This window comes from Bemisia tabaci, chromosome 7 (assembly GCF_918797505.1).
Source record: "Bemisia tabaci chromosome 7, PGI_BMITA_v3".
Lineage (NCBI taxonomy): Eukaryota > Metazoa > Arthropoda > Insecta > Hemiptera > Aleyrodidae > Bemisia > Bemisia tabaci.
The window spans coordinates 34200848-34214630 of record NC_092799.1 but is presented as its reverse complement, the minus strand read 5'-3'; the positions used below and the strand labels follow the sequence as shown (position 1 = coordinate 34214630).

At 35.9% G+C, this 13783-nt stretch overlaps 1 protein-coding gene across 1 annotated transcript; it reads left to right on the top strand.

Moving 5' to 3' along the window:
- The first annotated feature begins 10 nt into the window (after positions 1-10).
- On the top strand, positions 11-12037 carry LOC109031435 (tubulin gamma-1 chain). Its single transcript, XM_019042944.2, has 9 exons — positions 11-238; positions 1472-1584; positions 2403-2492; positions 3413-3696; positions 4736-4930; positions 6705-6816; positions 7726-7857; positions 8419-8601; positions 9389-12037. The coding sequence occupies exons 1-9, from the start codon at positions 190-192 to the stop codon at positions 9593-9595; spliced, it is 1365 nt and encodes a 454-aa protein (XP_018898489.2). The 5' UTR covers positions 11-189; the 3' UTR covers positions 9596-12037.
- Positions 12038-13783: the final 1746 nt, after the last annotated feature.

Here is a 13783-nt window from a genome sequence, read left to right as displayed (position 1 = left end):
TCATTGTTTACAAAAGTTCGCTTGTGGAGGGAAATTTTCTTGTTCTCAGATAATAGATTGTTTTTACCCATATTTTCAGATTCTGCAGCGAAATAATTTTTGTTGCACGCTTTTTCTACCAATTTCCTCCCTTTTTCATCAATCCTATTTAGTTCAGTTGCGGTCTTAGTTTCTCCTGGCACCTGCAAGATGCCGTGTGAAATGATAACATTGCAGCTCGGACAGTGCGGTAATCAGAGTAAGTTCACGTGCTCACGAAATATTTTCCTCTTCCCACTCTTTTAGAGACGAAAAATCATTTGATTTTGACTCTGATGGAATTATAAATCAAATTTTACGATTGACACTGCTTTATAGGGTTGCTCTTATCAACTGCTCTCTTAAATTTGAAGGTGTTTGTTACTGCAATGCAGCCAAATTTTCTTCAAGCTTTTCGAAGGATCTTTGAATTGCTGAAGGAAGGTAGAGCTCGCGCATCGTATGTTGAGACAAAAGCGTCCAGCCCACATACAAACTAGAGGCTTCAAAGAGACTCATAGATGCCTTTCCTGGCCCTCTCATTGGCCAGCGGTTTAAGTCGGGGCAATCGATGAGTCTCTTTGAAGCCTCTAGTTTGTATGTGGGCTGGACGCTAAAAGACAAATGTCAAAGTATTGTTTATGTCACCATTCACCAGTGGTGCCACCTGACTACATGTATTAACCTGTTGAGTGGTGCGAATTCAGAGCTAATCGGAGATTGACGTTTGTCTCAACATACGATGCGGGAGCTCTAGAAGTCGAAACTTTGTAATAGTACACTAAGCTCGTCATCTCAGCAAATGAAATTTTGTTTATCAAAGGTAGGAGCTTCTTTCCCTTGAACAGTGAAGAGTTTCAGTTAGACACCGTAGCCCTTCGAGTCCATGACGAAACGTTTACGCACTTCTAGACTGTGTCAGAAGATCGTCTGATATCATTTTTACTTGTAAAATAAATGCAAGAAGCAAGATGGCAGATCTCCTTTTGCAGGTTGAAAGTGCGTAAACTGTTGTGGTGTGGAGTTTTAACGATTGTGAGGATATTTTTGCCGAAGAGAATTTTGAAAATGAAATCCAAAGTAATTCTGTCTAGAACTGAGGAAAGAAAAGAAGAGACAAAAGTCACATCAGTCTGGATGCATCAATCATCAGTTGGCCCATTGGTTAGCATGTAAATATCTGCTAAATGCTGCTATTTTTGGATGTGACGTTTGTCTCTTCTTTTCTTTCCCCAGTTCTAAGGATATGAATAATTATTAAAGTATGTATAAGTTTTTGAATTTTTTTTTTAATGTATGCCGTGTTTCATGCACAGGTTATAAGTTGAATGAGGGCGCAAGTTATGTAACCGAAGCATGTCAGCACTTGCATAAGCAGGAAGCAATGCAACCTTGTTTTACTTTTTTAATTATTTTCGCTATGAATTTATTTTCTTGAATTTTATTTTTCCAGTTGGCTTTGAGTTTTGGAAAAAGTTATGCGCAGAGCATGGGATCAATTCTGAAGGAGTGCTTGAGCCATTTGCAACAGAAGGCAATGATCGGAAAGATGTTTTCTTCTATCAGGTACCAAGCAGCAACAGCTGATCATTGTCCTAACTTTGAGTTCGATAGTATTTACTTTCACATTCATCAGAATGTCTGCAGGTCTGGATATAACTGGGGAAAGTCATGGAATTTTATGAAAAATATTAAAAATGTGAAATCCAGAGAATAAAGATCAAACAGTCTCATTCTAGATTGGGGTTCAATCCTCTTAGTTTCTTTTTAAATATTGAGCATATACCTAAATAAGTTTCAAGTGTCAACAAAATTTAAATTTTAGGTACTTAATTGTTTGATTATTACTCCAAGAGAAAAGGTTTACATTTTTCTTTTGTTCGAAGTGGAAATAATGTCAAAAATAGTCAGTTTTCAGCTCTGAGCATGCAAATCGTTGAAGTGAAAAGTCAGGGAATTCTGATTTTTCCGGTCAGAGGAAACCTGGAAAATTTAGGGCATTTGTAACCTGTTTTACTCATAATCTTTGATGATTTCATTCTTTAATTAGTTTTTCTTAAAGAAAAGAAAAAAATAAAATAAAATCAGAGATTTTTGTACGTTGAAAGTGAGATCCGCAATTTTTGCATTTATCCATCAAAAGCTCGTTTCAAAATTATTTTTGATTTTCAGCAGGTAATCATAATGTGATAATTTCCTGCATTTGAATTTCAGAATTTTTGTAGGTATCAGTCTATTCTGTCTATATTTTGGAATACCTTTCGAATTTTCATGAAAACCTCAGGAAACTTAAAAAAGAACTTTAATATTCCTAATTTTTTGTTTTATAAGTCTCTCTGATTGTATGAATATCTAATATTCAATTTGACTTCTTATTTTTTTAGGCAGATGATGAGCACTATATACCTAGAGCAGTTTTGCTTGATTTAGAACCAAGAGTAATTCACAGCATAATGAACTCACCGTATGCTAAGGTAAAAACTTTTGTTTTAAATAAGTTTGCAGATCACTCAAATCATTGATAAATTATCTCAGAAAATTTTATGATCAAGATTATTTCTCTCATTTAAAGCTTTAAGATCCTCTTAAAATAAACATTTTTGAGGAGTCCCCATATCTCTAAGAAAAATTTTTAAGTGCTGTCAAAGAAGATTGGATTGTGATAAAATCTTATGAAGCCAATCAAAATTTAACCTTATGCCGTTTGTGAAATTTTATTGAAAGTTTCCCCAGTGCTCTTTTTCTTTCTTTCTTTCTTTCTTTTTTTTTTTTATAAACATGTAAAAAAAATGCTGAGTTTTATGCTTTGTAGCAAACATGAAGCATGGCAAACTCCGCGGGTACATTTTTAGACATGAAATAATGATAACCCGTTATCTTTTGTCAAGAACTGAGCAATGGAAATGCTGGAAAGATTAAAGACTTGTGAGCGTTCCTAAGTAGGGAAGGAAAGTAGTAAGCTCTTGGCTGACTCTAAAGTAATTCTCTGTATTCTCCAGTTCCTTAAGTGTGGATAGCTCATTTAAAGGAACTGTTCAATTTGATCAAACTCTTATCCTCCAATTTGCCTAAGTATGAAAATCTCTCAAGTCCTAGACTTCCTTGGATTCTATGGTTCAAGAGATTGATGTGTAAATGCTGACTTGAAATTAATAACTTCCAAGCACAAAAGCTCTCAAGCTCTGATCAAAAGTGAAGTCTTAAATGGACATATTTCTACCAAACGGAACTATGTGCATTATGACGTGAGACCCGTTACGCATGTATTCTTATGAGTCTCAGGGCTCATGTCTTAATGCACATAGTTCCGTTTGATAGAAATACGTCCAAATATAATGTCAGGTCTTTCATGTTGAATGTTTTTAATCAAGAAATGTGTCTATCGATTCCACAGCTATACAATCCAGAGAACATATACTTATCAAAGCATGGAGGTGGTGCTGGCAACAACTGGGCATCTGGCTATAGCCAAGGAGGACGTCTCCAGGAAGAGATTTTGGATATCATTGATCGGGAGGTCGAAGGCAGCGACAGTTTGCAAGGGTTTGTTTTGTGTCATTCCATCGCTGGTGGAACAGGATCAGGAATGGGGTCATTCATCCTAGAAAAATTGAATGACAGGTTTCCCAAGAAGTTGGTTCAGACGTACAGTGTGTTTCCAAATCAGGATGAAATTAGGTAAGGAAAATCGTATGTATTTTACAAATGTGTGTTCTAGCATCTTGCTTTGCTTTGCTTTGATGTAGGTACATATAAACTTAATAATTCATGAATGAAGAGGAATGCATGACAAGCATTTAAACAATTTTGAACTTCAATTGTAAAACTACTTAGGTATTTTTAAAATAATCCTGCACACCAATGGGGGCTCACCAGCTCTCAGTACATCTAGATGAATTTTTAGTAGGTCACCATGAAACTCATCGTCAGACCGAAGTTAAAAAATTATGTGATCTGCTCGAGTAGGAGCTGAGATGTTTGCTATTGAACATGGTAATTGTTTTGCGTTCTTGCCCGGACCAGTTAGGTGCATCTAGGCTTGGCTGGTACAAGCTTGTTTATTTTGAAATGAATGGTGTTGCACCGTATGTTATTCTCAATCCTGTTCTATCCTGCCATCCTCCCTGATTTAGCCTTTTTCTCTTTCAACCGAAGTGTTCAATTGCAAATATCTCAGTTTACATTAGACGGAATAACATAATTTTTGGCTGTGGCAAAGTTCCATCAGAATTTACCAAGAGCCAGTAAGCCTGCACTGACGTCGGAGGCTGTTTGTTGTACTTACTTTCAATAAACATAAACATTCAGCTGAGGGCTTTAACTATTCTTTTAGGCTTTGAGTTTTCGACCTGGAACATTTTTGCGGGCAAAACTTGAAGGTGTAATCATAGTAAATTCACCTTTTGCAATAAAATAAATATTAATTGAAGGGAACTCAGGAGAGGCATAGCAAAAATTAGTTGCATTTTCAGCCTTCAAATCTTACTGGCAGAACAGTTCCTCACCCTACCAAAATGCCAAAAGTATTCAAAGAGTGGACTTCTATGTTCTTTTCTTATTTTTTTGCCTCAAAAAAAAAAAAAAAAAACCTGTTTTGGAAAATATTGTCTTGATCTTCCAAAGTTCCTCACGCCACATGCCAGCGTGCATTTTCCTTACCTCTGCTTTCAAGCCTGAGTACTATCAGTACAACAATCTCAATGTTTTTTTTTTGAAGTGATGTAGTTGTCCAGCCATATAACTCATTGTTGACTCTGAAACGGTTAACCCAGTGTGCAGACTGTGTGGTAGTCCTTGACAACACAGCATTGAACAGGATAGCCAGTGATAGACTTCATATTCAGAACCCATCTTTTGCTCAGATCAACAGCCTTGTCTCCACCATAATGTCTGTCTCAACAACGACGCTCAGGTTTGCATCAAGCTTCCTCAGTTTATCTGAATGTTTCATTAGATCCTCCATCCCCCTGAAAATTTTAACTACCATTCCATGAAATAGAAAAGCTTGTGTTGCAGGGAGGTTGAATATTTTAAAATTTCAAATTAGATTTCCTTCGTCGATGTAATCAGCAAACAGTGTGATTTTGAAGAATACCTTAAGGTTTTATCTCTAGATTTTCTCAAATCGATGCTGCTTATTGAAATTCATGTCAATAAATATGAGTTTTAAGTATTTCTCCCACTTGAAGTTTGGTGCATTTTGAAGTGGAGTATGGTTTCTGCATTGCTATTATCTGCGTTTTCGGAAGCCTGTGAAACCCTAAAGGGTAACTCCCATTTCTTCATTATACTATGAGGGCCCTGCAAGGAAAACCAGAAAAGATGATAGTTAACTTCTATTATTTTTTAATTTAATGTCTTTCACTATCCTTTGAGCAAGATGAGCTCATATAATCAAACTTTCTATATGTTGATGTCGAAAACAATGGGGTTAAAAAGTGAAGTTTTAGGCATTTTTATCCTTGCTTTCCTTCAGATACGTGGCACTGCTGCTGTGTCTATTATGTGATGCCTTTTGCTCTATAGAAATTGATGCAGCATAGTAGGGCTGTGCGAGTACTCGAATTTCGAGCCGAGTATCGAGTACTCGACTTGGCTCGAAAGTTAGGTTAGGTTCGAGTGAGTACTCGAACTCGGCTCGAGTGTCACCAACACGAGTTTTTTCGAGTATTTCGAGTTTTTTTGAGCCGGAAACGCCGAAAGAGTCCAACTTCCAAATATTTCAATCATACTTAAACTATTGTTAGCTTTGCCATCATTTTACGATTGAATAACATCAGAGTCTCGTCGGAAAATTTCTACCATCCGCAGCGCCAACACGCTACCGCCCGGCGATTTCCTGCCGCCCGCGGTTTGTAACTACACGGAGTCATATGAGCGCATTTATGCGCGCCACAAAATTCGGCGACCGCCGCTTGGAATTGAACTTCTCGAGCACGTGTTTTGAACCTTTTGCGCGCCAGAAAAACGGTGCCGCGGCGGCAGAAAAAAAGGTGCTGCGGCCACAAAAATATGGATCGCGCGATTCCATAAAACGTCGCGGCGACAATTGCCGCCGGCGACACGGCGACACGAATCGCGGGCATAAATGGGCTCTTACTGCCGAACATTTTGTAATTTTAGTTTAAATCCTTTCTAGTGTGTCATCGTCAATAATTATTAAAATCATATTATGAGTCTTGTTTGGAATTATTTGTTGTAGAAAATAGATTAAATCACGTTTTAAAACTCGAAATTACTCGAACTCGACTCGAGCTCGACTCGGCTTGAGGGTCATTTTCAAAGCTCGAAAAAGCTCGAACTCGGCTCGACTTAGTGAAAAAATACTCGAACTCGGCTCGAATCCAAAAAACCAGGCTCGCACAGCCCTACAGCATAGTATATCTTATCTTTCCGGCCAACACTACCGAAAAAATAAGTGCTTTATGACCACCATTTCTTTCAGATACTGTTTGTTCATGGCAGAAACATTCACATTTCTGCTGTGCTTTTCCCAAGATTTGCCTAAAAGTGCATCTTGCTCAAGAGTTGGCAAAGCGTATCATGTCAAATAATAACGGAATTTATCTGGCGCTGAATCTTTTGATATCCTGTGCAGAGTTCTTTGTTTTGGGATGCTAGGAATCGTTTTCAAACTAATTATTTGTCCTCAATTGATGTACATTAATGTGGGACATTTTTTACAGGTATCCATCATACATGAATAACGATCTAATAGGACTGATTGCACCTCTAGTACCCACTCCGAAGTTACATTTCTTGATGACTGGTTATACACCCTTGGCAGCTGACCACGAGGTTTGCATATCTTTGCTATTTCAATATTCCGCGACAACTCATTTTGTAAATGTCTCAGTTTGTCCCATCAATCAAATAGTATGCAAATAGTCAAGGAGAGAACGTAAAAATGAAAATGAAATTAATAAAAAGATCAAATTTTAATTACTATGATCAACTCAATCAGGTCAGTGCATCTGGATCCTACTTGACAACCTCTTTCATGTTTTTCCTATTGCGGATAAAAAAGGCACTAACCGCTCTCAACTCACTTTGTGTCTCTCTCAATTTGGTGAGGATTTCTACTTCAATACTTCATATTTGTCTGATTGGAGGGTAGAGAATCTTTCAATGGAAGACGCGCAATTGATAATGTTTTCAGAGGAGAAACTTAAGTACCAAAAGATAAATGAAAAAAAAAGAAAAAAATAGAGAGAACTTCAGCCTGTGCCATTCAAGAGAGCGCTAACAACTGCCAAGTGTCTTTTTTTCTTAATTTGAATCTCTAGAAGTGGTGTCCATAGATTAACAAAAGTCGAAATAATCGAAAGAAAAAAAATCTAATAGGTAGGACTTTTCGATTGAAAGCAGGGATGGTCAGGAAATTAAAAAATTTTGAAGTCAGGGAAAACAAATAAGTCAGGGAATTAGAAAAGGAAGAAATAATGTAAGTCTTGTTCCATCATAACAGTACTTTTTGCATGACAGTCCATCCGAAGAGAAAGTCCCGCTGCATTTTTTCCCTCACCTTGGTATCCCTGTAGCTCTGAGGGATTTGCTGTTTGGCCCCATTTATACAAGAATCCAATTTTCTTGAATGAATTCAAGAATTGCTGATCAAATTTTTTGACAATTCAAGGACTCTTTACCCGTAGAGTAAAATATGAAAAAGTGTAGCTGCAGATATTATTCATCCTGTTTTCTTCACAGGCAACCTCTATCCGAAAAACAACTGTACTAGATGTCATGATGAGGCTATTGCAACCTAAAAATATGATGGTTTCAACTGCCCATGATCGCAGTGCAGCCCACTGTTATATTTCAATTCTTAATATAATTCAGGTAAGATTGTTTTTCCGTTGCTCTTTAAATTTTAGAAGGTGCTCCAAAGTGTGAGGTCCCTGCTCAGAATTATTGTCTTAAATAATGTCTTGAATGTTCTATTCAATTGAAGTAGAAATTGAGGAAAAAATTATTAAACCTCATTTTTTAATTGCATGCTGGTTCAACAAAAATTTGTCTCCTCACTCGAAAGCTGCCCCAGGCAATGCACCAAGCCAGTTCCAAGGAAAAATGCTTTTACATTTTAAGTGTATTAACTATTAAGTAAACCATAAAGAGGAAAATTTGTACAAAATGTACAGCTCGTACAGAGGATGTGAATGTTAGTATTGTGAAATTTTGCTAGGTCACATTGTCAAGGGAAAACTTTTGACTAGAGCGGCTTTTCATCTCATCCATTTTACCGCTTAGCACAAAATAAATTTGAAAATTCTAGACAAGAAATCTCAAGTTGCTTATTAGTGATTGTTTCGGCAACTTTTCCAAATTTTTCAATGATTGGTCTATTTCATCAATTAATATCATCAAAAGTCAATGTATTTTTGAAATCTTGTTTTTTAGGGTGAGGTAGATCCATCGCAAGTTCACAAATCATTGCAACGAATTCGAGAGCGCAAATTGGTAAATTTCATTCCTTGGGGTCCAGCAAGTATCCAAGTAGCTCTGTCTAAGAAGTCACCCTATGTTACCACTGCTCACAGAGTTTCCGGTTTGATGTTAGCCAATCACACAAATATTTCCTCGGTAATTTTTTTCACACTTAATTTTCTCCATTACCTCGCATTTTTGAGGATTCTATTCAGTCTGTAAAAGCTTGAGAATTTTTTGAGCAGAGCATATTAAAACTATGTTTGTGGATTCAGAAAAGAGCTCTAAGTCAGGGGACGTATCACGTATTTTGAAAATCTAAAAAACCTGGCAAAATTGGGCAGTCAGAAGTAATCTCAAAATAAATGGAAAACCTTGGGAATGTAGGGTAAAATCGGGAATTGCACTGTAAAAATTTCTCTTATTAATGGTTTATGACCTGTTTTGCTCAAAGTAAACGATTTCATCTGCCATTAATCGTAAGCCATTTAAAAAAAATTAGACATTTGAATGTAATTTAGTTGACCTTCAACCAATTTGATTGATCCAGTTTGCGCTGAACTGCTATCCAGTTGATTGGCGCCGACTGAATATCTAGATGTATTTTTAGAAGCGACAGAGTCTCTATTTCATTTTCTACATGATTCATTTAAAGTTTTAACCTTTAGAATAACCAACATTCAATTTTATGCCAAAAAACACCATTGGAAGGAAGCTGTATTGACACTTTGAAATGAAATTTCTTTCACGAATTTAGACTAAAAATCACGTTTGATTTTTAGCTCTTAAAATCAAATGCGGCTTAATTGCTTCTTGTGAAAAAAAATGTGCATTCTAAGAGAGATAATATACTTTGATTTGAGTATCAAAAATTATGGATGTAAGATTACTCTCTCTACTTACGATAACTCTATAGCAAATTTTTTTTCTCTTTGCCTTTCAGTTATTTGACAGAGCCCTGGTCCAGTTCGACAAACTACGCAAACGAGAGGCATTTCTTGAACAATTCAGGAAGGAAGCTATGTTTCTAGAAAACTTAGATGAGTTAGACACCTCGCGTGACATCCTTCAAGAACTCGTGGAGGAATATCAAGCTGCCACCAGGCCAGACTATCTCCAGTGGGGCGCAGGAGCAGGACATGTCCAGTAATCTAGTCTCTTTTGCAAACTGTCATTCTACATGTCTCTCTGCCAGGTTTGATCTGAGTTCCTTGCTTAGTTTTAATTTTAATTTCGTCACATCTTCAATCAAAGAATACTCACCAAGAGTGTTAAAGGAAAAACGTGCATCACTATTGCAGTTTTTCAGAATTTTTACATCTATCTAATTTTATACGCAGCAAACAATCAGAGTTTTCACCCTGCATCTTCTGAAAATAATCTTGGAGGAGCAAAGGATTGATACAGATTGCCCCAACAGATGTAGTTAAAATTTTCTGTAAGAAAATCAAGAATGGCAGGAAGTGTGCAAGAGTTTAAAACCAAATACGTACTTTTTTACTCCGTAATGCATCATTCTTCCATACTCTTTTGCATCCACTGTACAATAAACTCAATGATCAAAGAAGTGCTAAAACCGTTTTTGCTTGAATTGGCTTCTATTGTGTGGAGGTCTCTGTAGTTTATTGTATTTTAGTTTTTGTTGTAATAACATCACCAGGGTTGTTGATATATTTGTCAATCTATTTATCTAAATATTCACCTCAGATTTTCTTGCATTGAAGCTTGTAAGTTTTGGGACCGTTCACGTACTATGTAAGGCATTTCGGTAAACTATTTGATCATCCCTCCCTCCCGCATGGCACCGGTAAAAAAATTTTCACCTTCCCCCTCTCGAAATACACCAGATCGGTCAGATTCTCCCCTCCCCCTCTATTTCTTAGGAAATAATGGAGAAAGTCTGAAAAATAGCTGGAAAAATTATTTTTATTGGATAATATCATCTTTTTTTGAGGTGAGAGGCTCATGTAAGACAAAGCTTGTCCATCTCTCTCGCCTGGCAAGACCCCATTAGGAGAGCTATGACCCCCTTCCTATAAGCAGTTTACGCAGTCTTTGAACGACCACTTTCAAATAGGGGGAATGTAATAATCAAAACTTTGTTGCCCTCATTTTTTCCGGGGGTCCACTTTTTTTCTCCAAAAGCCAACCACAATCCCGGAGAAATGCCTATAAGAACCAGAGCTTGCGCTCACCCTCTTTGCATCACAAGTACGACTGTTCAAATCATGTGAAGTACAGAGCAGGACATTGAGGTTAAATTTTTCTGAAAGGGGAGGGGTATTAATGGACCCTTCAAAAGAGGGACGAGCTTACAAGGACAATGCTTCCTCTCTAATAACTTTTTATTGATGAAAGCTGTTGAGGGGCAAATCATGAAAGGTTAGGCAATAAATTGATGACGGATACTCCAAATTTACGTGTCTGCATGTCATGATTTCCGACACAGTCAATTATATCCCACTTTATGATCAAATGTTAAATTATTTTTTTTTTTTTTTTGGAGACCTGCAGGCCTTAGAAGTTTTTTATATCTTTTCTAACAGCATGTAATCTGCCCTAAAATGTAAGGATAATTAATTAGCGTGATTTTATTTAAGGAATGTTTAGTAAGTAATTGAAGGATGACTGCTTTTAAACCTTTGTGCTATCTGGAGATGTATAATTATCATAGTCTTATCCAAGAGGATTGTTGCAAGTCTTGCAAAGTATTTCAGCTCTCTTCCTCTCTCTCTCTTTCTTCAATTCTTTATTTTTTCCAACTAAAGTTTCTTTTTTATGATCAAATTAAGACTGATATTTATAAGCTCTTAATTGAACGAATATTTTACCACAGTTAGATTAGGAAGATTTATTTTTTAACTCGCTTGAAGTATTCATTGTGTGAAGGGTCTACTTTTTCTCTCTCTACTTTTTTAATTTTTTACACCAAATCAAACATGTTAATGATAACATTACTATGGAGGGAAAGATTTCCGAAGTTACCAAAGTAAAACCACAATTTTGAGCACCCATTCGTTTAATTTTTCACTCTGTTACTCGTGAAACAAACAAAAAATCATCAGCGAGTCTTTGACAGGCCCCTTCAGTTGTTACAGTTGAGAGTAGGATTCAAAATTGCATTCAGATACTTTTAGTCCAATTTGCAATCTTTTTGCAAATACGTTGATTTTAAAGGATTCCAGTTAGAACTGTTGGTTCAACAATGTCATTACGAACAATTTCTAAGGCACTAAAAATTTGTTCTAGCATTAAATTTCTCTCTTTAATTTTATTGGGATGATTCTAAAATAGCAATAGTACTAATAAGACTATAAGATTTAGTGATTCTACCCAAATTTTAATAGATTTTAACATAAATTCTTTTCAGTCTGTTCAACAAAATTTGACTCTCACACTTTCCTTGTTACGGTAAATTGTATCCCCGAATATGTTTTCATTATGCTCAGCTTGAGTATAAAAAATTTCTGTGAATTACATTAGAGTCTATAACAGCATGTAGAACATACTTAATTTTTTATCAAGAAATGTCTCCACCTTATGTCATATTAAAAAAACTCAGTATGAAATAAATTGTCGATACTACAAGTAATTATGATTACTCTTCATATCTTCCAGCTTTCAAAATTTTCAGCAACATTTAATTTCAACTTGATCGGTAGCATTTCTGCAAAATATTCCTCTTTATCTCCTTTTTGTATGTGTTACCAATGGTTTCAGTTTACATAACAGTGTTCAAATCTTACTGACAAATTTTGCAGCTAATTTATCCAGGTTGATCAATATTTCAAGGCCAAAATGTTTTTTTTTTTTTTTTAATAATTGAGAACTGGATGTCTCTTGGCACTTTAGCATTGGACTCTTTCGAAATGATTACATATTTTGCTATTCTTTTCTTACTCAATTAACTTAATAACGCTCTCTTTTTAAAGGGTTCCCAATAGATAATAGTATCAATCAAACAAGTTTTTTTCAGGTTCCTGTGCGTGTTGTTTAGGTAGCTGACTGCAAATATTTAGGTGCAAACTTTGGCTATGACTTCTATAATTTAGGTGCCAATAAGAAATATTTAGGCGCATTTGAATATGGCGCCTGTCATACTCAAACACTGCTGCTTAATTTTGAAGATTCTGATTCGAAATGAACCTACCAATGAAATATTTTTAATCAACCAGTCTTTAAGATATAATTGCCTGTTGCAACAAGGCAGCTATGTCTGTGTAATAATGCGTTCATTACAGGTTTCTTATCAATCAGCAACTTTTTTCTAAATCCCAAGAATTAGGATCAAATCGCTTGACTCAATAAAAATTGTTGTCAAATTGTATCGTGAGTTCTCTAAATCAGCTGATTACTAACAACTAGGTGCGACTGATTTTTCTGAATCTGAAGGAATTCTTGATTGTCGGTGGATAGTTTCATATTCATTAATAGTAACAGAGCCAACGCATGCTACCTTGTGTTCTCATGCTCTTTTCTCTTTGCTTTTTTCACCATGATTTTTTATTGTGCCAAGATTTGTGTCCTATTTTACCATCTTTGGAGTTGTTGCCTTGTAGAGCGCAAATTGGCAAAATTTTGTATGGATGAATCCAGGAACTTATAAAATATTCCGCCACATTGGCAATATCATTCATCAATCTCTTCCTTTTCAGCGCTAGGATGATCCATCACCTGCTCCATCTATTCCTCTCCAGAGTAGCTACTCTCTATTCTCGTATTTTAGGTATTATATTTTCAAGGTCAGCAATTTGTCTTCTAGGCAATTTTTCTCGCCTGAGGTGAACTAAATGCAAATCACCTGTCACTTCTTCCTGAACATCACTTTTTGTCTTTTCAATATCCTCTTTTTCACTTCCATGATTTTTAGGGTTGAAAAGAAATTGATCTTTTTTGCCAAATTCTATCTAAATTTGGTGCAAATTTTGGATAGTATCCTTTGCCCTAGTCCAATGTGCAGGACCTGATTTTATAATTGTGTACTACTAATGAAGAGAAAAATAACAACTCAGTCTTTTGAAGTTCCTGGTATGGTTCTTATCGCTTCTCCTTTTTTTTTCTAATTGGTTTTTACTTTGAACCAGAGTGATAGAATTTGAATTTGAGGTGTAATTGCGTCAAATCATGAATTGTTTTTTATGGTTTGAAAATCGTTCGTTTGTTAAATCATATCGTTTTGTAAATAACATTGCTCAATAAGTCAAAAACAAAAGTTTAATCGTTTTTCGTTTTTCAGTTAAAGTGCTCAGTTAATTTTGCAGTACCAATTCAAGTTAAATCCTCAATATTATCCTTCTCCACAGGTTTATCAAAGCTTTTGTTTGGTCTGATGTTGCAG

Bases quoted from the DNA above. Each gene is read 5' to 3' on its own strand.
- LOC109031435 (XM_019042944.2), top strand. From the start codon at position 190: ATGCCGTGTGAAATGATAACATTGCAGCTCGGACAGTGCGGTAATCAG. The intron at 1,585-2,402 runs GTACCAAGCAGC...TTATTTTTTTAG, and splicing joins AAGATGTTTTCTTCTATCAG to GCAGATGATGAGCACTATAT. The intron at 8,602-9,388 runs GTAATTTTTTTC...TTTGCCTTTCAG, and splicing joins ATCACACAAATATTTCCTCG to TTATTTGACAGAGCCCTGGT.